The following is a 26721-nucleotide window of genomic DNA, read 5'->3' on the forward strand; positions in this document are numbered from 1 at the left end:
TGAGCACCCTCTTGGTGGGCTAGGAGGCTTGAGATGAGCTCTTTCTGTCTACAAGAAATGGTGGAAGGAATACCCCTTTATACCTAGGTCCTACTATGTACCAGGTTCATGGACCTAATCTCATTTGAACCTGAGAATAACCTGCAAGATAGGCACCTTATACCCATTTCACAGAGGGGTATAAGATGGAGGCACAGAGAGGTTAGGTGTTTTGCCCAAGGGTGCACAGCCAGGAAGCAGCAGGTTCAGTATTGGAACCTAGAACTCTTCCCACTCGGAAGGGCTCCTTAAGGGCTGGAAATACAGGAAGAGGAGGTGAGACCAGGAACCACCCCATACACTCCTGCTAGGAGCGAGGCTTTGCTGACCACTGTTGAACCAAGGATCTGGGCAATCGTGTCATATGTCAGTGCCCACTCTCCCAGCAAGGTTCTGGAAAGAATCCTGAAGGGACACAGGTAATCTCTGTGTAGAAGGAGCAGGGTAGAGGTATCAAGATGATGGATTTGGGGTCCAGACCAACCTGGGTTCCAAAGCCTCCTCTCCTCATTAGCTGTGTGACCTCTTGGAAGGTACTTAGCCTCTCTGTGCTTTGGTTTTCTTCTAAGGAAAAACATAATTGTGCCTCCCTCCTAGGGGGAGCTTCGAGGAGTCAGCAAGGCAATGCAGATAGAATGCTTGACCCAGTGTCTGTCACATATGTTTGGTAAGTGGCACCCAGAGGATGGAGAGCATGCTGATGGTCATGGGGAAGATCTGGACCAATGGCATGCAATAGACATACAGCGCTATTGAAAAAAATCGGAAGCAGGGACTCCAACAGACACTTGTATGGCACTGTTACGGCAGCCTTATTCCCAGCAGTGAGAATGCAAACAACCAGCGTATCCACCAACAGATGGAAGGACAAGCCAAACACAGTACATATGTACAACGGATTAGTGCTCAGCCGTGGCAAGGAGTAACGTTCTAATACGCGTCATACCGTGGATGAACCTTGAAGACAGTCTACGTGAAGACCCCAGACACAAAAGAACAAATATCGTTGGACCCCACGTGTATGAAATGCATAGAATGCGCCAGTTCACAGGGACAGGAGATGGGGGAGAGGTTACTGGGGGCTGGAGGGAGGAGGGACTGGGAGTTATGGTTCAGTGGGTCCCCTGTGTTCCAAGGGGACGAAGGCTTTGGAAATGGTGGTCGTGGTGGCACAGCACTGGGATGTGATCTGTGCCACTGAACTGCACCCTGAAAAGTGGCTAAGATGGCAAACTGTATGTGATATATATTCCAATACTTTTTTTCTTTTTTGAGTAGGCTCCATGCCCAGTGTGGAGCCCAACACGGGGCTTGAACTCGTGACCTGCACGGAGATCAAGAGTCGGATGCTCAGCCGACTGAGCCACCCAGGTCTCCCTCTACCACCATTTGTAAAAACAATGTCATATACCCACGCCCTCGGAGTTGTGTATTTTAAGTAGGAGGATTATATGATGTGTAAGCTATATCGCAACAAAGTTGTTTTTTTAAAACAAAGAAATGCCATGCAAGTCATGGAAGTCATAAATTTTCTAGTCATATTTTAAAAGGTTAAAAAAAGGGTGAATTTAATAGTGTATTCTATTTAACCCAATGTAACCCAAACACTGGAATTTCAAAGTATCACCAGTCCTATCTGTGTAATGGGACAAATTACTGAATGTCCTTTTTTTTTTTAAAATCCTAAGTCTTCAAAATTTCCTGTGGATTTTACATTCACAGGACATCCCATCTCACTATATTTTGAGTGTTCGAGAGCCACATGTTGGGAGTGGCCACTCTCGGTCAGCGCAGGTCTGGACCCTCGCACCCCAGAGGGTGGTCCATGGACCAGCAACACCAGCATCACCTTGAAGCCAAATCTCGGGCCCCGCCCCAGACCTACAGAATGGGAATCTGCAATTCCCCTGCAGGTTTGGAATGCACAGGAAACTTCAAGATGCCTTGCTCTGGAATGCAGGCTTGTCCCAATCTTCTCTCCAGTTCACCATGTGGCAAGGTGTACAGGGATTCTGGAAAACCCAGCTCCTCAAGTGTGACCCACTGGAGAGGGAAACCCAAGGCCCCAGACGTAAGTTTGGAGTTAGCTGCTCACGTCCTTGCAACATGCTGGCTACTGTGGAGACCTCCTGGTTGGCCTCCTCCATGGATTCCCAAGACCTAGATAGGATCTACTTTAGCCAAGCCCTCGGCTAATCCCCTGATGACACAGCAGGCTTCTGGAAGGACTCCAGCATTGACTGCACCACTGGAGTGACCATCTCCAAGCCAGATGAGTGCGATCGAGAGAGCCATGGGGTCTGATGTTGTGGGAAGAGAACATTTCAGATTAGGAAGTTGGAGCCTGACCTGTGTTCCCAGCTTTGTCAACACCCCATGTAGATGTGGTTGAGTTCCTGAATGTCTCTGGGCCATAGTTTCTCCAAATGGAGGAGGTTGGATCAATCTGGAAGGTGTAATGAAGGCATCCCATGCATTGATTCTGAGTAACTGGTGGTGGCTAGCAGGTGGGGTGAGTGATGGTGGATGTGCTGGGATTGATTCGCCATGCCTGCCACAGGTGCAGGAATAGAGCACAGATGCCACACACATCTGCATCCATCCTAGGTAATCCCTCTCCGAATACAAAAAGACACTATAAATTGAAGCCTAAAAGGAACAGAAATCATCTTTGTTTCTCGGTATCAAAGTAGAAAAGTCCTGGGGATTACAAACCCCCATGTGGAGGCCTGGCTTCCCTCCAAGGGCTTTGCCTTGACATGACCTCCTCCGAGGGGCATTCCCTGACCCCTCCCTTCCACCCAAAGCCCCCAGTCATCCCTATTGCAATTTTGTCTTCTCAACACAACTCTATCTGAAATGATAACCCTTTTAAAACACATCTACCTGCCTATTATACCTGCTCTAGAAGGTCAGGGAGCTGACTGACTTTGTTCGCCCTTGGATTTGCACTCTGAGAACCAGGCCTGACACAAAGCAGGTATTCAACACACACAGACGGAGTAGAGAACGGAATGAGTAGGGGCGCCTGGGTGGCTCCGTGGGTTAAAGCCTCTGCCTTCGGCTCTGGTAAAGATCCCAGGGTCCTGGGATCGAGCCCCACATCGGGCTCTCTGCTCAGCGGGGAGCCTGCTATCTCCTCTCTCTGCCTACTTATGATCTCTATCTGTCAAATAAATAAATAAAATCTTTAAAAAAAAAAAAAAAAAAAAAGGAAGCGAATGAGTAGAAAATTTCACTGACCCTAATATCCCATCCTGCCAGACAACAGGGTCTCTGTTCCTGTCTCAGTTCCCTGTTTCTCAGCCCAACTGTTTGCAAAAAAATGGAAAACAAGGCCCCCAGCTCTCCCTCCAACCAGAGAGCTTTAAGCCCCTCTATTCAGTTGACTTCTGCTCTCTCCTCCCTGATGCCCAAGAAAGCAGAGGCCATCCGGGTGATGGCCCAAATGACACTGGTGTTTGTTACACTGGGCACTCTTGGGACCCCATCTGGGCTCTGACACTCACTGGCCAACTTGCCTGCACTAGGTTAGCTGGGGAGAGTCCTTGCCTGTCAGAGCCTCCCTCTCTCTGTTCTCACATTCAAGCCATTCCCAGTCTTGGAAGGCCAGCAGGACGCGGCTGACCCTCCCTGCCGGCAGACAAAGGCTGCTCAAGTATACGGAACACCTGCTGTGGGGGGACACTGTACCAGCTGCCCCAGCTCCCGGGCTATGGTCATCCTCACCACACTCCTGCTAGAGCCGTCTGCCACCCTCATTCTTTAGAGGCTGCCACTGCTGCTCAGAGAGGCCGAGTAACACGCCCAAGGCCACACAGCTATCAAGTGACAGAGTGGAGATTTCCAATCCTTATCTGCCTGATCTGGGAGGTCTGTGCTCTTTCCAAGTGTCTAGGGAGAGGCTGGGCCGCTGGGGCCTGTCCTCCAGGCTCAGCAAGGTCAAATGGTGGGGTGAGGGGTAGCCTAGGGCCTCTCAGGTGAGATGCTGACAACTGCTCTGGTGTGCCATGTCACTCTGTGTGTGTGTGTGTGTGTGTACACCTGAGTCCGCCTCCAGGTGTGGGCTTTGAGCACAGGGCTGTATATTCCTAGAATGTTCTTGTGCAGTGTGTGTGTGTCCCTAAGTGCTCCTGTATGCATATGTGGATACAGGTGTGTTTTTAGCTTAAGTTTCTGTGGTGTGTGTGTGTGTGCGCGCATGCGTGCGCCTGGCTGTGTGCGTGAGTGTGCACAACCATCTGTGCCTGGAACAGCAGGGCTGCGGGAGCAGGGACCTCTTGGAAGCCTCATCCGAGCCAGTCTTGCTCTCACCTTCTGGAGAAACCACTAAGGCTGGGCCTGGAAGGGAGGCCCCCAGAGAGAGGCCCCATGAATTACCTCATTGAGAACCACTGATCTCCGTCTAAGAACGAGGCGGGGGAGGGCTCCAAGGAGGAAGCCTGAGAGACACTTATGGCCAGGAGAAGCTGAGAATCTTCCCTGCCCTTGTCTTCATGCAACAGAGAGTTCTGGAAGCTGTGAGATGCCATGGTGGGGAGAGCTTGCTGGCCCCAGGGGGACATTTCCTGAAAGCCAGGCCTCCTGGAGGAATCCACTGTGTAGCAGACATATGGGGCTTGCTGGGTTCAGGCCATCACCTCGCACCTGATGATCAAACTCCCTGGGCCATCAGCCTTCATCAGGAAGAGATGGGCAAGGAGGTAGCCATGGTAGCAACAGGGACCAAGGCCCTGGATGGCAGACCCTAGACTCCCCTGAACAGGAACCCGGTAAGAAGGCTGGCAGCCGGGAGAGGAAGGTGGGTGTGTGGAAAGGAGATGGCTGGCACAGGTATGGGGGAGGGGAGCAAAAAGGCAGCAAAGGCCAGAGGACAAAGGCAGTGGGGAGAGATATGAAAGGAGAACACCTACTCTGCAGACTTCCAGAAATGTCCGGGGTGAGACAGGCGGCGGTTTCGCTTTGGCAGTTTCTCCAGCATGTCCATGAGCTTAGTGAAGGTAGGTCTTTCTTCTTGTTCAAAGGCCCAGCAAAAGAGAAGAATGTCCTAAAAGAAGACAACATGTGGTGATTTAGTGTAAATAGTGATGTCTTGATACCCTTTGGCATCTCATTGGGTCTATTTTTCTACCCATTTGTTCCACTTGCATATATCCCCATCATCCATCCACCCCCCCATTCATCCATCCATCCATCCACCTACCCATCCACCCATCCACCCATCCATCCACCCACCCATCCATCCACCCACCCATCCACCCACCCATCCATTCATCCATCCATTAATCCATCCATCTATCCACCCATCCATCCACCCACCCATCCATCCATCCATCTACCCATCAATCCATCCACCCATCCACCCATCCATCCATTCATCCATCCATCTATCCACCCATCCATCTACCCATCCACCCATCCACCCATCTATCCACCCATCCATCCATCCACCCACCCACCCATCCACCCTCCCATCCATTCATCCATCCATCCATCCACCCACCCATCCATTCATCCATCCATCCGTCCATCCACCCATCCGTCCATCCACCCATCCCTCCATCCATCCATCCATCCATCCACCCATCCATCTACCCATCCATCCATCCACCCATCCATCCACCCACCCATCCATCCACCCACCCATCCACCCACCCATCCATTCATCCATCCATTAATCCATCCATCTATCCACCCATCCATCCACCCACCCATCCATCCATCCATCTACCCATCAATCCATCCACCCATCCACCCATCCATCCATTCATCCATCCATCTATCCACCCATCCATCTACCCATCCACCCATCCACCCATCTATCCACCCATCCATCCATCCACCCACCCACCCATCCACCCTCCCATCCATTCATCCATCCATCCATCCACCCACCCATCCATTCATCCATCCATCCACCCATCCATCCATCCACCCATCCCTCTACCCATCCATCCATCCACCCACCCATCCATCCATCCACCCATCAATCCATCCACCCATCCACCCATCCATCCATTCATCCAACCATCTATCCACCCATCCATCTACCCATCCACCCATCCACCCATCCACCCATCTATCCACCCATCCATCCCACCCACCCACCCACCCATCCACCCACCCATCCATTCATCCATCCATCCATCCACCCACCCATCCATTCATCCATCCATCCATCCACCCATCCATCCACCCATCCACTCATCCATCCACCCACCCATCCACCCATCCATCCACCCATCCATCCACCCACCCATCCATCCATCCATCCACCCATCAATCCATCCACCCATCCACCCATCCATCCACCCATCCATCCACCCATCCACCCATCCATCCATCCACCCATCCCTCCACCCATCCATCCACCCATCCATCCACCCATCCGTCCATCCACCCATCCATCCATCCACCCATCCGTCCATCCACCCATCCGTCCATCCACCCATCCCTCCATCCATCCATCCATCCATCCACCCATCCATCTACCCATCCATCCACCCATCCATCCATCCACCCATCCATCCACCCATCCATCCATCCACCCATCCCTCTACCCATCCATCCATCCATCCATCCATCCATCCATCCATCCATCCACCCATCCCTCTACCCATCCATCCATCCATCCACTCATCCATCCACCCACCCATCCATCCACCCATCCACCCACCCATCCATCCACCCATTCATCCATCCACCCATCCCTCCACCCATCCATTTATCCATCCACCCATCCACCATCCATCTATCCACCCTACCCATCCATCCATCCCAATTCATGCATTCACCCTCATCTATCTATCTATCTATCTATCTATCATCATCTTTCTGTCTTTCCTTCCACCCACCCATCCATCCATCCATCCACTCATCCAACACATGAGCCCATAGAGCAAACTAAGTAGGTCCTGTTCTAGAAGGTCTAGGATACACTGAGATCAGTAATGCTCCCCAAGGAGTTTCTTGGCCATTTTTTTTCCTCAAAGGGAGGGAGAAAAGTGTATCCTGAGGTCTCTATCCATATCCCAAAACCATAAGTGCTCTTCAAAGTTAAAGCGTTGGAGGTTACTTTTTTTTTTTTAAGATTTTATTTATTTATTTAACAGAGATCACAAGTAGGCAGAGAGGCAGGCAGAGAGAGAGGGAGAATCAGGCTCCCTGCTGAGCCGAGAGCCCAATGTGGGGCTCGATCCCAGGACCCTGAGATCATGACCTGAGCTGAGGGCAGAGACTTAACCCACTGAACCACCCAGGTGCCCCTGGAGGTTACTTTTAATAATCACCTCATCCGAGATAGGAAAGCCTATATATAGGTAATCCTTAAAAACATACCAGGTAATTACTCCTTCCCTGATTTATGTGTCTTCTGATCAAAAGACAGCACTCTTCCTGCTGTGTTTTAGAGGGTGATTATTAATTTATACTCAGGCTTCTCTGTTTGTGTGTATCTTATTCTGAGATGGATCATGACTTAAAAATTTTTATGTAGAAGCAAATAAATTAAAATCATAGCATGGGTAATATTTTAATGAATATCTTTTAAAAGTAACAGAAAAGGAGGAATTCACTTTTTCTACTTGATGTAGCAATTCATTGCTAGAAATAGTCTGGACAAGTGCTACCGCACCCTTGAGGCGGGAGCCTGAATTGCAGGCATAGTTCAGAAACCTCCCTTCCTAAGCTCCAAATCACGTGATCTGAAAAGGCTGTGGACTGGCTTTTGTGCCACCCTTTGGGGAAGCATTCGTTACCTTAACACATGGGAAAAAAGTTGCTCTGAACTGTGTCTACCTCTCTCCTTGACCCCCAGAGCACTGTCCCGGGACTTACCGAGATTTCTTTTCCCATGCCAATCTGGCTGAGGTTGGGTTTCATGCCTGTGCCCATTTGCCAGATTATTGCCTCTGCTGGTTGAGTCTTGAAAGGCCACTCCCTGGCGTGGAGTTCATACCATATTGTGCTGTTGGCAGATATAAAAGAGGTCGTTGATGTGGTATGTCACTCACGACCCTATGTCCCCTCACCAACACACATCTACCCAGCCCTCCTGCTGGCTCAACCCCTCCACTTTCTAGTCTCTTCCTCACGGGACTGTTGTTTTGCTAGCCAGGCCACACCTAAAGCTTTCTTGATGTCTTTGAAGTCATGCTTGTCCAAGGATACCTTCCCTGGTATCCTTGAACACCTTGAACCTACCCCTAAATTAAAATGAGTCAAAACCTAGAACCCAAAAGTGTAACAGAATGTGGTTAGGATTTCTGACCCCCACACTTGTAATTCTAGGAAACCACTGTAAGGAAATACTTCAGAGATACAAAAAAATCACTTCCAAGGATATTCTGTACAGCATTATATATAATATAAAAACAAGGAGAAATGACACAACTGTTCATTGAAAAGAATAGGTTGCATGTATTATGGCAAATCCAGAAAAAATGGAATATGATATTATTATTAAAACACTTCAATGAAATTTTGCCGACATGAAAAAATGTTTACTATCTAATTTTAAATGAATAAAGCAGGATAGGAGACTGTATATAAGGTAGTACCTATTCTTTTTTTTTTTTTTTAAGATTTTATTTATTTATTTGACAGTGAGAGAGACAGAGAGATCATAAGTAGGCAGAGAGAGAGGGGGAAGCAGGCTCCCCGCCAAGTAGAAAACCCAATACAGGGCTCGATCCCAGGACCCTGAAATCATGACCTGGGCTGAAGGCAGAGGCTTAATCTACTGAGCCACCCAGGTGCCCCAGTAATACCTACTCTTAAAAAATTATATATGTATCAGCAGAAGAATAAAGAGAAACTGCAAAATGTTAATTAATAATGGCTAATTCTGGGTCATAGCATATGATTTTTTTAAAAAATAATTTTGTTTTCTAAATATATGGCATCCCGTGGAATAGTGGGGGAAAATGCTGGGGGATAAGGGTGGCAGTGATGGCCTTGGTGGGGTGCCATGGGGTGCTCACAGGATGCTGCGAATTGCTGAGCTGTACGAAGGGACTAGGTCTCCGCTCACCGGGAACAAAATTCCCCAACTCAGGAAATATCTGAAACGAGCCTTAGGGAATGATCTTTCCTCTAATCTAAATTAATTTATGCAAATTTGCTTTAGATGAGGACTGTTGTCATCGTAATAATCAGTAACACTGAGTTGTTGTTTTTTTTTTTTAAGGTTTTATTTATTTATTTGACAGAGAGAGATTACAAGTAGGCAGAGAGGCAGGCAGAGAGAGGAGGAAGCAGGCTCCCTGCCGAGCAGAGAGCCCGATGCGGAACTCGATCCCAGGACCCTGAGATCATGACCTGAGCCGAAGGCAGCGGCTTAACCCACTGAGCCACCCAGGCGCCCCAGTAACACTGAGTTTTGACTCCCGCTAGACCCTATTCTAAGCCCTTTGCATTTATTATGATTACAGGGGAGGTGTGAGAAGCATGCTTTCGTATTTTAGTGATTTGACATCTGGGGGTCTCCCTGACCCCTGGAGGGACTGCCCTTCTCCCCAGGGGCCAGCTCATTCCTCCAGATGGTAAATGACTCTCTTGCGAGTGCATCTTTCATATGCAAACTAACCAATCCAAAGCCCCACCCCCACCTCCATCAGGCTTTCACTGGGGCCCAAATTCTCTACCCTGGATACCCCACACCCTGGAGTCCACTGCATTAGGCAAACCGGCCCATCTTAGCCTGCTTACCCTGTCTCACCGGTTCCTCCCTGAGGAAACCACACTGAAATCTCCTGCTCGCATTTTCCTCTTGCTCCCTCTGCCTTCTGACCCTGGTGCTTTCCCTGTGTGGTATAATGTGCTACCCCCCCCCCCCACTTTTGGAAATCATGAACAACAAACCATCTTTCTAATGATCCTTGCTTCCTACTTGATTGCCCTCATCAGACCCGAATCAAAGTAAGACCTACATTTTCAAACAGGAGGCACGATCATCATCCCCATTTTTCAGAAGAGGAAAACTGAGGCTCTGGAAGCTTCTGTATCTAACCCAGGGCCACACCGCTGATAAGAGGTGCAGGCGAAGCTGAATCCATTTGATCTGACGACAGAATTGCAACCCTGGCCATTACGCTACGAGGAAACTATAATTGATCCTATTTCAGAGTCCTCTGTGAGTGTAAGTGTAGGATTCGGGGCAGGGGGCAACACTGCAGCTGACTGTTAGGGCCTTGGGAAGGAGGCACAAAACAGACTGCAGGCAAGGGCTCATGCAGAGGGGGAAGGGAGCCTAGCAGGAGCCTGGGTGCAGGTGCCTTACAGGCCTTTTCTTGCTGGGTCCTCAGTGTCTGTCATGCTGGGTTTATTATCTTTTATTTATGGTTGAGGGAAATAGAGTTTTTTGTGGTGAAATGATTCTGAGGTCCTAAACCCTCCAACTCCGGGGTTAGGATGTCCCAGGGTGGCTCCCAGATCCACCCCGGATTACCATAAGACAAGTCAGTCACTGAGCCGCCTGGGGCCTGTTCCCTCCTCTGTCATTCGGATGCCTGTCAAGATTTCAGGAGACAGCACCCACAAGAACCTAAACACGGTGCTCCACAGGCTTTTAAAAGTCCAGTTTTGTTCTAAGTCATGCCTAAGCATGATGTTCCCAAGCAACCGAGAGGCACCTAATTGACAGGAAACCAAGAGCACCAGGTCCCCCAGAATTCAGCAGTGTCAGGAATAAAAGCCTCATTAAAACTTCCTTTCAAACCCAACTTCCAAGAGAAACTCACACTAAGAGAAAAATAAATTGCTAAAGATCAAAACTCCAGTGGAAAACCAATTACTTATTTTGGTGCATTTGTTAATTATATTCTTGTTTCTTTTGCTAAATTTACACTACAATATATACCAACTTAATTACTGCAGCTTGGTTTCAGATAACAGTATTTAACTAGATAAAGTTTTGGGCGTACACTAATCAAGGCAAACGACATCTAAAGGGGTCGAGGGATGAACGTCTAGAATCCTGATGTGCCCGCAAACACCCCCCCACCCCTCCTCCCCGGGCTTTACAGAGAAGACATAGTGGGGGTACTTTTCCATGGACGACGGTCTCTCTAACGTCTCTTGGTGGTGCTAAGTCTAATTGGACACACCTGCAGGGCTGCACTTTGCCAAACAGCTTGCCCAACCTTGTGTCTGTTTGTAACCAGCCATCTTCGCAACTGCTCCAGTGGACAGGGTAAGGCAAAGATCAGCATGGCTATTTGAGGGATGGGAGCCTAGGAGCCTTCCTAGATGCACCCTCTTGGAGCCCTCATCCTGTACCTCCGGGCTGAGTCCTGCACCTTCTATCTGTCTCTACACTTCCAAAGACATCCCGTTCTCTCTCATGAGTGCAGTTTCTCTCTCTGCGGAGTAGCCCTAAACTCTGAGAAGCCCTTAAACAGCTGAAAAGCCACAACTCCAGTTGTGTAGATACAGCTGCCTTCTGGTTGGTTCCATTGGCCATCTCCAAGGAAGCCCAGACTCACTGTGTCCAAGACTGCTTTCTTTGCCCTCTTAGCATAGCCTACATGTCCCCTCCAGGGTCTCTACCTTGGTGAATGACACTAATCTCTCCCAGTTGCCTAAGGTAGGTATCTGGGCACCAACCACATTCAACTCAACATCAGACCCCATCCTCCCCCCACACTTCTCCATCCATTTCCAGGGTCCAAACCCACTGGCAGGGATTTGGTAGAGAAGGTCAGCCTCTCCGCCTGGATTGGTCGCCCAGCCTCCTAATCTCATCCTTCCTCCCATTCTCTGCACAGAAGAAGGATTATTCTGAAACTCAAAATATTATTACATCCCCCGGCTTAGTAACCATCAATGGCTCCCCAGTGCTGTGAAGATGAAGTGAAAACTCCTTAACTCAGCCTCTTAGTCCCTGTAGGATTGACTCGATTTCCCATCCTAGTCTCTCCTGTTACCACCCCCAGCTCATATTTTCCTGCTTCCCCATCTCTCAGCTCCCTCCCCTCTCCACACCCCATATGTTCCTTCATTGTAGGAAATCTGTATTCTATGCTAGGCCTCTTCACATGTTCCTTCTGTGTAGACAACTCACCCTACCCTCATCAGGCCCACTTATATTCAACCACTAATTTAGGTGCAGGAGTCACCTCCTCTGGGAAGCCCTCTCTGATCTCCCAGGCTGGGATTAGCTCCTCCTTTACTCCCCCAGTCCTGCTGAGGCCTTGTGTCAACAGCCATGTGAGGGGGCCCCCTTGGAAGTGGATCCTCAACCCATCTAGCCTTCAGATGAGACTGCAGCCCCAGCCAACATCTTGACCATAACCTCACGAAAGATCCCGAACCAGCTCAGAACCATTCGGCTAAGCACCACCCCCACCCCCAAGTTCCTGACTACAGAAACTTGAGATCACAGATGTTGCTTTAAGCCCTCAAGTTTTGGGTAACTTGTTAATGCTATGTGTTCCATACATATTGCTTCAGCAAATAAATGAATGGGTCAGTGACTTGCCACTGTCATGTAACCAATTAGAAACCCAGCATATTACGGTTTGCTAGAGTCACTGTTTCTCCTACACCCCACTTGGATACCCCCATCTCACCCAGAACACTGACCACCTAGGCCCCAGCAGGTAGGTGCCCCGTCTCTTCCAAAAGAAGAGAAGGAAGGGTTGGAAATTGTCCCTCTGCCTGGGCTGGGGCTCCCCACAGCCAGCATGGGCCACCTACCCTAGTGCAAAGACATCTGAGTGCTTGGAGAAGGGGAGCTTGTCCTCTTCTGTGTCGGGAGACAGCTGGCGGATGATCTCTGGTGCCAGGTGGCAGAGCCAGCCGTTCTGGATGCGTAGCTTGTCCTCCCGCCTGGAGATGCAAAACACAGAGTGAGCCCGCTTCCCAGCCCAGGGAGGACGAGTCCCCCAGCACCGACCCCAAGCCTCTGGACCACTTCCACTGGCTTTCTCACATCTCCTGCAACTGGGCACTGCCTGCCCAGCAAAAAAGGGGCAAGGAAATCTGGTCTGGAGGGAGACACTCGACACCCAAACCATCCTCGGGTCCCTCTCCCTCTGAGGCATCCCCTCCTGCATATTCATTCCGCCCATACAGCTGAGTCTTGTTACTCGTGGCAGTTATGTTGTATAAAGTCTCTGCAAAGAGAGAATTAGCAAATACAGAATCCTGGCTCCGAGAGGAAATATGTATTCACGCACACACCTCACATCGGGTATATCTTAAATCCTAAAAACAGCTCATTCTAGTACATTCTATTTTCATTATTTTAAGGAAGAGAAAACAAGGCTCAGAAGCATTGAGTGATGTATCTGGGGCGGCCCCACAATCACGTGCCAGAATTGCAAATCTCTGTCCCACTGGCCCCGAGGCCCAGGGCTTCCTGCACCACACGGTCCCCTCCTGTCTCTGTTCCCTGGTCTTCTCTGCCTGCTGGTCCTCTCTGTACGAGAGTTCAAGCAAGAACGAAGGGCAACCCCTTGTCTGACCTCAGCTGGGAACACATACACCAGGTGATGCAAACTTTCACCACTCTGCATGGCTGGGAATGACTGCGAGGTTGCCGTATTGATTTGGGGGTGCAAAGAGGTTGCAGTGAGTAGGCAAATTCGCAAATGTGGAATCCACGAATAATGAGGATTCACTGGATTTCTGGAGAACTGCTATGCCTAAGCTCTCTGGTTTTGGCACCGGGAACACAGAAGTGATGGAAATGTGCAGGGTCTGTGCCCTCCTGGAGCCTGTGCTTTGGTAGGAGAAGGGGGTGACAAATGAATTCAATAAATAGGAAAAATACAGACAATGATAAGCATTATATGAAAAAATTTAACAGCGGAATGTGTCAAAGATAAGAGGGATCTCACTTTAGATAAAATTGTATCTGGAAAAAAATTTTTATCTGTATTTATCTTCACGTGGTAAGACTTCAGTTAAGTACAGAGTTTTCCATTTGAGACTGAAATCTGAGCAGATCTCCTACAAGGCTTCCACTGACTCAAGACTCCCAGGAAAGGGCCAGTTAGTTACTACAGGGAGAGGGGGCAGTGATGGGGGATGGGGATGGATATCTCCAACCATAGGGAGTGAGATCATGATGGCCCAGAGCCTCCAGAATGTGGAGAGCTGGGGCTGGCTGGATTCTCCGGTTCCCCTAGGGTGGCTTCTGAGTCATGTCAGGTGCGATGCGCTGCTCCCTGAACTGCACCCATTCATATCCTGTGACCATGACTCCTGCCCTATCTGAACATCTTCTAGAGCAGCACTATTTCATAGAACTTTCCAGGATGATGGAAATGTTTTCTGCCTGTGCTATCCAATATGGCAGCCATGAGCCGTCATGGCCATTGGGCACTTGAAATCCAGCTAGTGTAACTGAAGAATTAAAGTTTTAATTTAATTTTAATCAGAGTTAATATTCGGAATGCCTGGGTGGCTCAGTTGGTTAAGCATCTGCCTTCAGCTAGGGTCGTGATCTCAGGGTCCTGGGATCAAGTCCCACATTGGGCTCCTTGCCCAGCAGAGAGCATGCTTCTCCCTCTGCCTACTCTGCCTGCTGCTCCCCTGCTTGTCCTCTCTCTCTGACAAATAAATAAATAAAATCTTTAAAAAAAAGTTAAAATTACATAGTCTTATGTGGCTGGGGGTTATTGGACAGCACAACTCTCAAATATTATTTACTACAAATGGGGTTTTTTCATTTACTTCTTACCATGACCATACATAGGAACTAGAATAGATGATGCTTATTAACATCATCCCTAAAGTTATCTTGTGGACCACACGGGGAAAGAGAGAACCCAGAAAAGAGAGGTCTCAGGAGTTTGGGGGTTGGATCATTCTTTGTGGTGGGGGCCTGTTCTGACCAGCATCCCTGACCTCTCCCCACTGGATACCAGTCTTCCCTCCTCCCCTGTTGTGACAACTAAAGAGGTCTCCAGACATTACAAATATCCTGGCGGGAGACGGGGACAGAAGAGCCCCAGCTGAGAATCACTGTTCTCATTTATATAGAAAATAAGGAAATGGTCCAAATGTCAGTCTTTTAGCATCAGTAACATAGGACTTGTTACACAGCAGACCCAAATCCACTGGAAAGCCCTGAGTTGGCAGGGCCGTGTGAATTCTTGCTTCTAGAACTGGGGATGCCTTCAGGAACTTAAGGATCTATCTGCTGCTTACTAGCCATGTGACCCTGAGCATGCCCGAGTCTCCACTTTCCCACCTGCACAATGGGCACATTAATCTCACACGAGGCTGACGCAAGGCTGTGTCAGCTGCCAGGGTCTCAGGATTACTAGACAGAATTATTACCTATGGATATGTTTACATCTTGAGGATTCAGAGATGGAGTTGAGACTATAGCCCAAGGTAAGAACATCACGTAAGAAGGTAGGGCCATGGCCTGAGCCAGAGGACACTCTCCAGGTACAGCCAGGTCATGGTGGGGGGCTGTGGTGAGATGGGGTGCCGCTGCCAAAAGAGAGAGCACCCCAGTTCTGATGGCATTCTGACCGCCCCTGCTGCCTATTCTGGACTCGATGGCTAAATGTCAGTGGTTTGCAATTGCTGGCTGGGCCGGGAGGAGGGATGCTGGCCACTCCCCAGCTATCAGCCCAGGGTGAGAGGGGGCACACACCCGGGAGGGGGCCGGATGCCAGGCCTGGGATGTCCTATTCCCTTGGCGATGGGCCCACCGGTGAAAACTCAAATCATCGTCATTACGGTTATTATTATGATTAATAACAGCCTGCAGGGCGCTGGCATGATAGTGCTGGCGTGGAAAATGATACCTAGTCGATGACAATGGCAGCACAGCTGTGTGCTTGCAATGCTGGGGACCAGCTCGCGGGGAAGCCCCGGGGTGGGTCTGGATGTCCAGGACATGCTCACTTCACCGGGTAACCCCTACCCCTGCCCAGGCCCAGCCGACCTTCCACTGCTGGGAACCCAGCCCTGTGAATGCCCCAGGCTCTAACTCGGGAAGGAGGGGAGAGGTAGGACATCCAGTAGCCCCTGCTCAGTGCCTCCTGTGCACCAGCTTATCTAACACACTGCATCTCAATAAGCCCACTATGGGATGGACAAGATCCTGTTCTGTGGATAAGGACACATAGCTTCAAAACACTTAAGCGATCTGCCCAAAGCTGCAGAAGTAACAAGTGATCCCAAAAACTCCCAACCACAATTTTCCAGCAGTTCCTGGGGAAACAGCACCCTTAGGGAGCAAAGTGAAATCCTACATGAAAACTAAGCTCTACATATAACTACAGCAGGAAACACTGAACCACCAGAGGAGATCCCCGATGGGGACTCGTGGGAAACCAAGAAATGTGGATTCCTTCTAGGAGAGGTCGCTGAGAGCTCCTTGGCCTCTCCCAACACTGCCCGCGTTTGTGTTGAGGACGAGGCTGGGCAGGGGCGGGAGTGGGGGAGTACCGGCGGGACAATGAGGCCAGCAGCCACCTTGCCCTTGACTTGAACTTTCTTCCCCGGTTGACACTGGGTCTCTGTGAATGAGGTAAAGGAAAGGAGGCTCACGTCATTCCACTTCCTTTCTTCCTCCTTACCCTGGGGCTTTAGAAAAGCGAGAACCAGAAGGGAGAAAATCAGAGGTCTTGCCCTCCTTTTCTCCACCGGCAGGAGAATTCTCTGCCAAGGACGAAAGGGGGAGGGGGAGGGTATGTGGACATGCCTCTGGGTTGGAGGAATCGGATTTTTGTTTTTTTGTTTGTTTGTTTGTTTGTTTTTAAGAGCCTTGAAGCAGGTTCCACGAAAGCATCTGCTGGGCCTCTTTTTGTCTGGACACAGATATGCGAGTTCGTAGCGATGTTACCAACTGCTTCCTCTGCCCCTTGGCCCGTGTGATGGATGAATGGACGTGTGGACGTGTGAGCGCGTGCGCGCCTTGCAAGTCCTGTGCCCGCAAACCCGCTTCTAAGTGCTGCTGGGAAGACGGACGGAAGAAGGAACACGGTTCAGCCCTCCTGGCTTTCTCATCTTAGGGCCTTATTGATAGTTTTGGAGACGCAGTGAAATCTTTTGGGGCGGAGTCAGGAAACTTAATCTTCTGTTGCGCTTTCTGTATCTAGATCAGAAAGCAGCTAGATCAAGTGTTGCTGGTTTGGGGATGCTCTTAGATCCAACGTATGATGCAGCATGAACAAAATTCACCTTGGGGGGCCCTGGGGTGGACCTCAAAGAGATCAGTACCGCACAGCAGCTGAAACTGAAGTAAAAGGAGAGCGTGGGGCTGCCATCCGGAAGAGGTTCGGGCAAGTTATAAAAGGCGTGATTAGAGAAAACCTGCAGGATTTCAAAGTGTGTGTGTGTGTGTGTGTGTGTGTGCGCCGTGCCAGCACATGGCTCGTGTCCACACTCCAAATTAAAAGTCAGGGAGAGCCGACCTCCTGAATCATGGGATGTTTATTTGGAATAAGCTGTTTCTCCTGGTCAACTCAAGGCAGCTTGCCCTCGGGTGAGTGGCTCCTGAGAGTTAATTACTTAAAGACGGTTAATGATTCTCCTGGGTGACACCAGGGGAGGTATATGCAAATCTATAGTAATTACAGCAGCTCAGCAGCAGCTACTCTGTGCTGTGTGCCCCGTGCTCTGGGCACTGCTGTTGGATCCTTGATTGTGTTCTTTCGGCCCCACGAGGATCCCATGGACGTAGGCGTGATGACATCGTCATTTTTTCTTGCAGGCATGGAAACCAATGTTTGGGGAGGTTTCGGGAGTATAACTAAGTCTTAGTGATTAACGGGCAGAGTCCAGGGTGGGGGCCGCAGGTGGGTCTGACTAAATCCCTCAGTACTCTTGCTGCATAAAATGGATCAATTCATAAGAAAACTTCGAGCAAGGACTGTTGAGGGATTCCAACTTCCAGGTGTGTCCTCGGGGCAAAGGGGGATCTTCCAGTTAAATACAAGGGCAAAGGCTTTCAAGCATTCAGGGATGCTCTGTGCCCAATAATGCCCATGCGTGGGAAGAGCACCACTTGAGAGAAAGCCTCCCCCAGGGAATCACAGCTTGCTCTAGCATCGGCAAGAGCCTAGCTACCCAATTCAGTGACCTCAGGCCCTACACCCAGTCGTGGTCACTGATGCCATTTGGGTGGCTGACTTCCCGTCTCCCGACAGTCATCGGCCAAGAACTCTGCTGGGCCCTTGCCCCGCCGCTCACCTGCCAGCCTGCAGGACCCCGGAAATGCTGAAGAGCCCGAAGTCTGTGATCACCACTTTGCCGTTGTCATAGAAGACATTCTTTGACTTGAGGTCCTTGTGAAGGATCCCCTTGGCGTGGAGGTAGCCCATGCCCTGCAGGGAGCAAGGAGATGGGAATTTTCAGGGAACACCTGCACGGTCGCTGCTGCTACTACTCTGGCTTGGGCTCACTGTCCTTGCCTTTCCTACAACAGCGCCCCAAACAGCCGCAGTTCCGGGGACCCCAACGCAGAGGCTCAGAGGCCGGGTAAGAAAAGTCACGGCAAATGGGAACAGGAAGGGTCCCCAAGACACACATCTGCCACCACCCTCAGACCCCCGCCAAACTGTCCCCACCTAGCTCTTCTACCTCCTGAAGAAGAAACAAAGAAAGATGGCCCTAGTGGGGGCGGGGGGCAGTGAAGACAAAAACTGAGAGGTCCCCAGAGAAAGGAAGTCCATTCACCACCTCCCTGCACTTCCTTTTTGAAACATAACTTCTCTGCAGAAGATGTGTTTTATATCCTCTTAACCCGTATCAGTGCAGAAACCCCTGCCCTCCTCCAGGGATGGATCACGAGCCAGTGATCAAGACCATGGAGGGGAGAGTCTCGTGGAGGTCTCGATCAAGGGTGAGTCTCTAGATTTTTGGTTTTTCGCCTTTATGAGCAGTCACATTTTATCTCTTCTAACAGCTTAGTCCTGACACTTCCAATGGGAACTCAAAGCCCCAGTCAACTGACTAATGAGGCACCTGCCAGAAAACACAGGATGTTCCAGTTTGTTTTAATCCCAAACAACTTGCAACAATTGGATGTTTCCCCAGCAGCTGCGGAGAGAGATGGCATGTGCTCATGGGGATTCAAGCATCGGAAGGGTAAGGGATTCTAGCCGCACAAACTTCCCCGGGTCCCCACGATGGGCCCAATTATCATGATGATGAGGCAACAGATGGCAGCCAAACATCGGGGGACCAACCCTAATGTGGTATCCGGGCAAAACCCCTCCTCACCTACAGTCTGGTATTTTTCAGATCGAGTCTAAATTTTTTTTTTTTTTTAATCCAGACTGATGCTCTGAAGCCAGACCATGCATCTCAGGAGGGAGCCCCAGACCCTACGGTACCTTCACAATTTCTTGGGCAATCTGCCTCGTTTTGTTGACATCCAAGACGATTTTGGCGTCCCGCACCACAGAATAGAGCGTCCGTCCCTTACACAGGCTGGAAAGCAAAAGGACAAAAGAAACGATCAGCAGTTGTTCAAAGGCGAGTGACCCCCAATGGTGGCTGGACGGGACAAGTGCGACGGCAGGTGCCACCAGTTTGCCTATCGGATACCGAGCCTGTAAATGGACCTCAGATCTGGCTCTAGGATGCAGATCGGGGCGGGGGGCACGTTCTGTCACTGACACGCCCACCCTGGCACCGAGGTGCCTGCAGAAGCTAACCCAGTCCAGAGGGCAGGCTTGCCACTTTCCATCTGTCCCAGACTTGCACAGAAGGAGAGCCACGCATAAACCAACAACTTCTGGGGTCCTCAGACAGCACTCAGACAGCACTCTGCCAGCCACTTGTCGCAGCTGCTCCCGCTCGCCCGAAGCTGCTGAGGGACAGTGATAAAACCCCAGCAAAGTGGTGGCTCACGTCCACCAAGTACCATCGGCCAACGATGCATTCAAGCCTTCAGACGGCGGCGTGTCAACACCGGTACTCCTCCCCCCACGCCAGATGCCTGTTGAGATGGAGGGCTTCACTTTTTCAGCCTCACTGAGTTCATTGCAAGGACCAGTGGTGTAAGATAAATGACAAGATGACAGAGGACGTTAATGCAGGGACGGTGACACCTTCCCCGTTTAGTTGCCTGCATACCCCTCCGTCTGTCCCTCCCGCAGTGAGCTCAGTTCCTGGCACACACACACGCAGCCGGCCCTCAGTACATGGTCACGGAACGGGTGAGGGGATGAATGATCTCTAGATTCACCACCACATTCCCAGCCCCTGGCACCACTTCTGGCTCACGGTATCGGTGTTGGCTGAAGGAGGAAGGCATGGTATTAGGAAAGTTCATGTTCCATCTCGTGTCAAAATAATGGCTTGAATTTTTCTTTTAATCTAGGTCTTCATCGCTAAAAGACTCATAGTCCTTCCTTTAGTATTTTTCAAGCCCTTGTTACATGCTGGACTTAACTGAGATCGTGTGCTTGGAGCTAGAACTGTTGGCAGAGGGACCTCAGTTTGGATCCCAGCTGTGCTCTTTACTGTGTGCCTTTGGGTGGGTTACTTAAACCCTTTGGGCTTTGGTTTCCACAGCTATCAAAGAGAACACCTACCTTGTAGAGTCACTATGAGGACTGAATGAGAAGAGGCCAGGGAAATGCCTGGCACCTGGTGGAAAGGGTAGCACAACGGTTGGAACAGGGGCCTAGTCAAACTCTGTGGGTTAGAATCCTGACTTGTCTGTTAGTGGCTGTGTGACCCCAGGCAGGTGAGTTAACCTCTCTGAGACTCATTTTCATGATCTGTAAAATGGGGTCAATAGTTCCTGCCTTACAAGATTGTTAAGGAGACTCACATGGAATCAGGTATGTAAAGGGACGGGCATCTCTCCATGCCTGACATATATTAAGGGCTGGCTGTTAGGAGAAGTAGTAAATGATCAGTAAAATGGCAAAGGCACACACACCCTTGTGCAAATATGTATTATATATTAATACACATATCACATCTGTTTGTCCAGCTATTATATCCCTGCCGATATACCTAGCTATGTATCCACTCATCCACCCATATATCTGTCCAAAATGCTACCCATGATCTTTGACTAAGATTCATTTCTTCACTTCCTTAAGGTGAGCTGCTCAGGGAAGTGGACTCCCAGGGAGTCTGATTCACCTGTCCAAGGTCGCCCAGGAAGCTGGCAGGAGGCAGCCATGGTGACTCAAGGTTGTCCCCTGCTGTTGCTGTCCTAGGGAAACATTTGCTATGGCTGCTGTGGGAGAGGGGGAGGGAGGGGGCTGTGCAGCCAATTAAACCATACTGACATTTAAATATTGGGGATGGTGGAGACCGTGGGCGGATTTCCTCCCCTGGATACTCAGTTCTTGAATAGCCACCTACACTCATTATAGGCCGGAGCGCAGAAAAGACCGTCCCCACCGCATATGGCAGAACAGATCACCGCACCAGGCTCCCAGACTTCCAGACTCTCCTTCCTAGGGTGGCCGCAAACAAGTCACAGGCTTCAAATATCCATCCCATCTTTTTTCTCTGCTCACATCTTCCTCTCCAAGAGCAGCTGCTGAAACCTCTGCTTCTCGCTACCCTGTGGTTTCTGGGGCTGGTGGAGAAACCATCAGCCACTGGTGGGATGTAAATTTGTACAATCACAGCCTGGCACGGCTACCAAAGTGAAATATACAAATAACCCCCAATCGGCATTCTCTCCTCTAAGTAGGTATGCAACAGGCATGTATACTCGTGTTTACCCACGGATCTGCCAGAATGCACTGCCGTGTGAACAGCAACCCATTCATAATAGCCCCACTCTGGAGCTAATCCAAATGTTCCTCAACAGAAAGATGGATAGACTGTGATAAAGCCATGTAACAATATAACAATATAGGTCTCTACTATACTATGTAACAATAAGCTGCTGCTAATGGCAAAGAACATAAACACCATGTTGAACAAAAGAAGCCAGACACGCAAGACTCACACAGAATAATTCCGTATGTAGAAAGTGCAAAAGCAGACAAAATGGACCTGTGTGCAAGAAGTCAGTGTAGTGGTGACCCTTGGGGGCACGTACGGTTCTGTTTGACTGGAGGGCTGATACGGGAGTGTGAATATAGTGGAAATTCATCAAGTTGTGTTCTTAGGATCTTGACACTTTGCCTTATAGTATACTTTTAAAAGTTTGCTTTAAACAAATCGGCAAGTTTGCACAATACACAGGTGTTGAAATTTACAAGAAAATCTAAACCAACACTGATACTGCAAGCATCCACTTTTTTTTTTTTTTTTAAGATATTGCTTTTTCATTCATGAGAGAGAGGCAGAAGGAGAAGCAGGTTCCCCACTGAGCAGAGAGTCGATGTAGGTCTCCATCCTAGGACCCTGGGATCATGACCCGAGCTGAAGGCAGATGGTTAACAGACTGAGCCCCCCAGGTGTCTACTTTGAAGCTCGTTACACAGTTCCGAGAGGAATTCTCTGCAGAGGAACTGGGGGCTCCCAGCCTGGCTGTGCCTGCCAGGTGTATTGGGAGCCCAGTCAGAGAGCAGGTGCAGAGAGAAGGTTGAGGTCTGAGCATGAGCAGGCATCAGGCAAGTGTCCAGGGTGGCTGAGGCTCAGATACTCCAGGCAAGTCAGTCCAAGTCAGTCTTTGGCAACTGCTCTGGCCTTGGGGTTTCTGTGGCTAACAGCAGTGCTCAAAAAGCCACTTGCAGGGCGGGAGGTGGAGAAGGGAACAGATGAGAGGATGAAGATTTACTGAGCATATGTGTGGGACCTGAGTCACCTTCACGAATCCTCAGAGCACCCCCGCAGGGTCCACACGATTGCTCTATTCCTGCAGATGAGGCTATGGAGACCCAGAGGGGCGGAGGACCTGCTTACAGACACACAGACATACAGACAGACCTGGTGTCAGCCTGTTCCTGACGTTTTTCTCATCTCCTCCGTGGTGTGGGTACCTAGTTACCAGACATGATTTTGGGGCCACTTAAGAGACACACAGGCAAGGGAATCCAAATCTGACTCTCCCATTTACTACTTGCTGGGTGACCTTGGGAAGTGACTTTGACCTCCGTTTCCTCATCTGTAAAACGGGGGTATTGGAACACCACCAGCTAACGTGCATGAGCCCTTTCTAGGTGCCAGCCACCAGCAAGCCTCACATGGATGGTTATTTTTGCTGTAGTCCATGGATTCTAACACGTGCATTTCCTTGAAATTTAACATCTCAGGAAGCAGAATGTGTCTTATTCATGAACAGGTAACAGTTGTTACTTCTTTCTTTATAGTCCATGAACACATGGTGCACATTGTAATGGACAGCATCTTGGACTTACTGAAGTCTTGGATCAGCCACGTTTTACAGATAAGGAAACTGAGGCTCAGAGAGGTTCAGCGGAGCTGGAATTTGAACCCAGGCAGCCTGATTCTAGAGCTTAGGCTCTTAACCCCCATCTTTTTTTTTTTTTTTTTTGAGATTGTATCTATCTATTTATTTGACACAGAGAGAGAGATCACCAGTAGGTAGAGAGGCAGGCAGAGAAAGAGGGGGAAGCAGGCTGCCTGCTGAGCAGAATGCCCAATATGGGGCTCGATCCCAGGACCCTGAGATCATGACCTGAGTCAAAGGCAGAAGCTTTAACCCACTGAGCCACCCAGGTGCCCCCAACCCCCATCTTTTGCTCCATAACTTTCTCTGAGACTCCAGCACATCACACGTCCTCAGTAAATGGTAGTCACAATGTCACTACCATGACAATGAGGATGAATGAGCCCGCTGGCCTTGGTGGCAATCAGCTGGAGGTTAGGTGAAGGTGTTTTAGTGGCTTAAAGATGTGTTTAGTACTCCTTAAGGTTCTGGGGCAGTACACGCGTGCGCGCGTGTGTGCTAACACACACACACACATACACACACACCACTCCCTGGAATCTCTCTCTCTCTGCAAAATGACCACATTTTTCCAAGAAGAAAATAGTGGAAATTTAGAGAAAATTTCCCACTTTATCTGCAGGCTGATAGAGAGGTCTCTCTAGCCCTGACCCCAGGCAATTCATATGATACTCATTCATATAATTCTGACCTTGGGCCCCTATCCCAAGTGACCCAGTGGGCCTTCTGGCCAGGAAGGCACCCCAAGTGTAAGATGCTTTGCTGTAAACCAGCATAAAAGAGGATTACCAGAAACAACGAGATAAATCCACCTAGAAGGCTTATCTAGGTCCTCTGTCCAAACTGGCTACTTTCTGCCAAAACAGAAATCCAGATGCCTTGGGGCAGCCAATTCCCTTCCCTCCTCCCAACCCCTCAGCACCAAGCAGGACCCAGGCCTGTGTGAATGAAAGAGGGGTGGGAGGGAGGGGAGTGTGGCTTTCAGGTATGCCTGGTCTTAAACTGGAATGTTCTAGACTGTTCTAGATTGGGATACCCACTTCCCCTCCTACAGTTACACCTGCTGAAACCTCAGAGGTGTTAAAGTATGAGGCCACTGGTTCACAAACTGGAAGGTGCTTCTTAAAACAAAGATGACTGGTCCCACCCTGAGAAATCCTGACTCTGGCTGGGGGTCTGGGTTGAGACCCAGAGAACTGGCATTTCTAACAAGTTTCCAGGTCATGTTCATGCTGGTGGTCTAGGAACCCCACTTTGAGAACCACCACTCAAATCCAATCTCACTTGACTAGGGCCCAGAGAGAGTAACGTTCACAACCTATTTAGTGAGTGTGGCACTGTGAGCATGGCAGTATTTTAGGGGTAGGTGGTACTATTCTAGGTGTGCACAAGACAGGCATGGTCCTTAATCTCATGGGACTGACTGGCCAGGGGAGACATCAGGCAATAAATAAGTAGACAGGCAAATAGAAGAGATATTCAAAGAGGCCCAAGTGCTAAGGGGAAAATAAATTGATTTATTGGACAGCGAGTGCTGGGGCTGGGGACCTCTTTAGCTAGGATGGTTAGGGTAAGCCCCTCAGGAAAGACGACCTTCATGCCAAGAGCTAAATGAAGAAAGAAGGCAGCCATGTGAAAATCTGGAGGAAGAGAGTTCCAGGCTGAGGGACCAGCCAGTGCAAAGGCCCTGAGGTAGAACCAAGCCTGGTACACTTGAGTAATATAGCAATGGCCCTACAGTGGGGCTCTAGAGAATACCTTCCGGGGCGAGTCCCCCTCAAGTATCGATCTTCCAAATGGAAGAAACAGTTGGGTGGAAACATTCCTTAGCTCTGCCTGATCTGAGAGACCCAAGGCAGTTGGTTTCAAAGTCAGCTGTTATTTTTAAAACACTCTATTCTGTCAGAATGGATTTACAACCCTTTGGTTGTTCACTCACTTCTAAGCATTCCCCACCTCTCAAAACTCTAAACCCACTTAATTGCCCTTCCCCTCCCCACCCTTTCCCTTGAGCAAATAAATCACACTTCAAGTGACAAGTTGTGTGCTCTGTCGAATTCCAGCCACAGGCAAGCTTTTAACTTCCAAGTTGTTCATGAATCTAACACTGAAGATATTAAACCTCGGGACTCGGGGGCTTTCTAATAAAAAATGCCAGGTTCACTTCCTATGAAAAAGGGGAAAATGCCAGAAAGCAAGTGAAAAGTGTTAGCTGTTTGCCACCGGCTTAACACAACATTTCCGGGAAATGAAGAGTTACAGAGTTCCATTTAGTAAGAGGTTGGTGGCAGAAGGCTCAAGTCCCAGCCAGACAAGGAGGGTGGTGGCCGGCCAGACACTGGAAGAGGCAAAGCAGGAGCCTAGCGGCTCAGGAAAGCAGGGCTTACGTTTTGCTAATGCACACCCTTCCAGCCTTTGATACTGCTGCAAACTTGGGGAAGTGGGGAGGGACAAGGTAAGCTTGGACCCTCTCTTACTGGATTGTTCTCTCCAGGACTGGATGTAGTTCTGCTATGTGCAGAGGCCAAAGGCTGCCTGGTCTGGGCCCTTCAGAGTACAGAGACAGGGCTGTGCCAATTAGTGAGAATTCCTGCCCCTGCCCCTGACCTCATGCTTCTGGGCATCTGGTGACATTCTGCCCTCTGTGGTCTGGGCTCTACAAGGGAAGGAGTGCTCCAGGGAAAAAGGCAGCCTGCTGGGCAAACATGAGCCTTCAGCTCACTACAGGCAGAACTTCCAGGAAATGGTAGCCCAGCTGGGCCTCTGTCTCTAATCACATTGTGTGGTCCAGCTGCCATCCGAGACCTGTTCTTCTTGACCTTGTCCAAAGACGTCCCAGGACATGATCCTTCCTAACTCTGCAGCATAGTTTTTTATCATCCCCTAAAGGTCAGATGCCGTGTGCATCTCACGGCAATCATTCCAGAACCTCCTCAAGATCTTTGCCAGATCGACCACCTTCCTTTACTTATCACTTGCTAGTAGTTTCTTTTGGAGGCACTGCCTTGGAAAAAAAATAAGTGTATTTAAAAAAAAAACTTTTATCATGACCTCCTGTATTGCCAGGTGGAAAGCCAGCTGAAGAGGGCTGGGCTGTTTAAGAGGGGCCTTCAGAGCTCTTGGGTGCACCCCTGCAGCACACAGCTGGCCAGGCCCAGGGGAGGAGCTCCAGAAATGCTCCGGGAATGAGTGAATAAACACATGGTCCGACCCCCTTCCTTCTTCCCATCACCCACTGGTGCTGGAGGAGAGCTGTCTTGGGCACCAGGGCAGAACTTTCTGAAGCAGACTATGAGCCAAGCCAGAGCCAGTCAGCGACAAAGCTGCCTTCTCCCTGTCTGTGCAAAGTACCAAAAGACCACACTGACCACCGGCCC

General features: G+C 49.7%; 1 protein-coding gene across 5 annotated transcripts in view; it reads right to left on the reverse strand.

Annotated features, from left to right (window-relative positions):
* The window catches only part of KSR2 (kinase suppressor of ras 2), a 413499-nt gene that overhangs the window by 13764 nt on the left and 373014 nt on the right, over positions 1 to 26721 (reverse strand). For 4 of the 5 annotated variants that reach the window (XM_045073653.1, XM_013056579.2, XM_013056580.2 and 1 more), the window contains 5 exons: positions 19344 to 19440; positions 18199 to 18332; positions 12736 to 12867; positions 7876 to 8005; positions 4953 to 5086 (listed from right to left, as the gene is read on the reverse strand). In XM_045073653.1, coding sequence (XP_044929588.1) covers positions 4953 to 5086; positions 7876 to 8005; positions 12736 to 12867; positions 18199 to 18332; positions 19344 to 19440 — 627 coding nt within the window. Of the gene's footprint in view, positions 1 to 4948; positions 5087 to 7875; positions 8006 to 12735; positions 12868 to 18198; positions 18333 to 19343; positions 19441 to 26721 lie in introns of those variants that run through there. The other variant, XM_013056581.2, reaches the window with a different exon arrangement.

Source organism: Mustela putorius, unplaced genomic scaffold (genome assembly GCF_011764305.1).
Source record: "Mustela putorius furo isolate JIRA1106 unplaced genomic scaffold, ASM1176430v1.1 tig00537248_pilon_pilon_pilon, whole genome shotgun sequence".
NCBI classification, from domain to species: domain Eukaryota; kingdom Metazoa; phylum Chordata; class Mammalia; order Carnivora; family Mustelidae; genus Mustela; species Mustela putorius.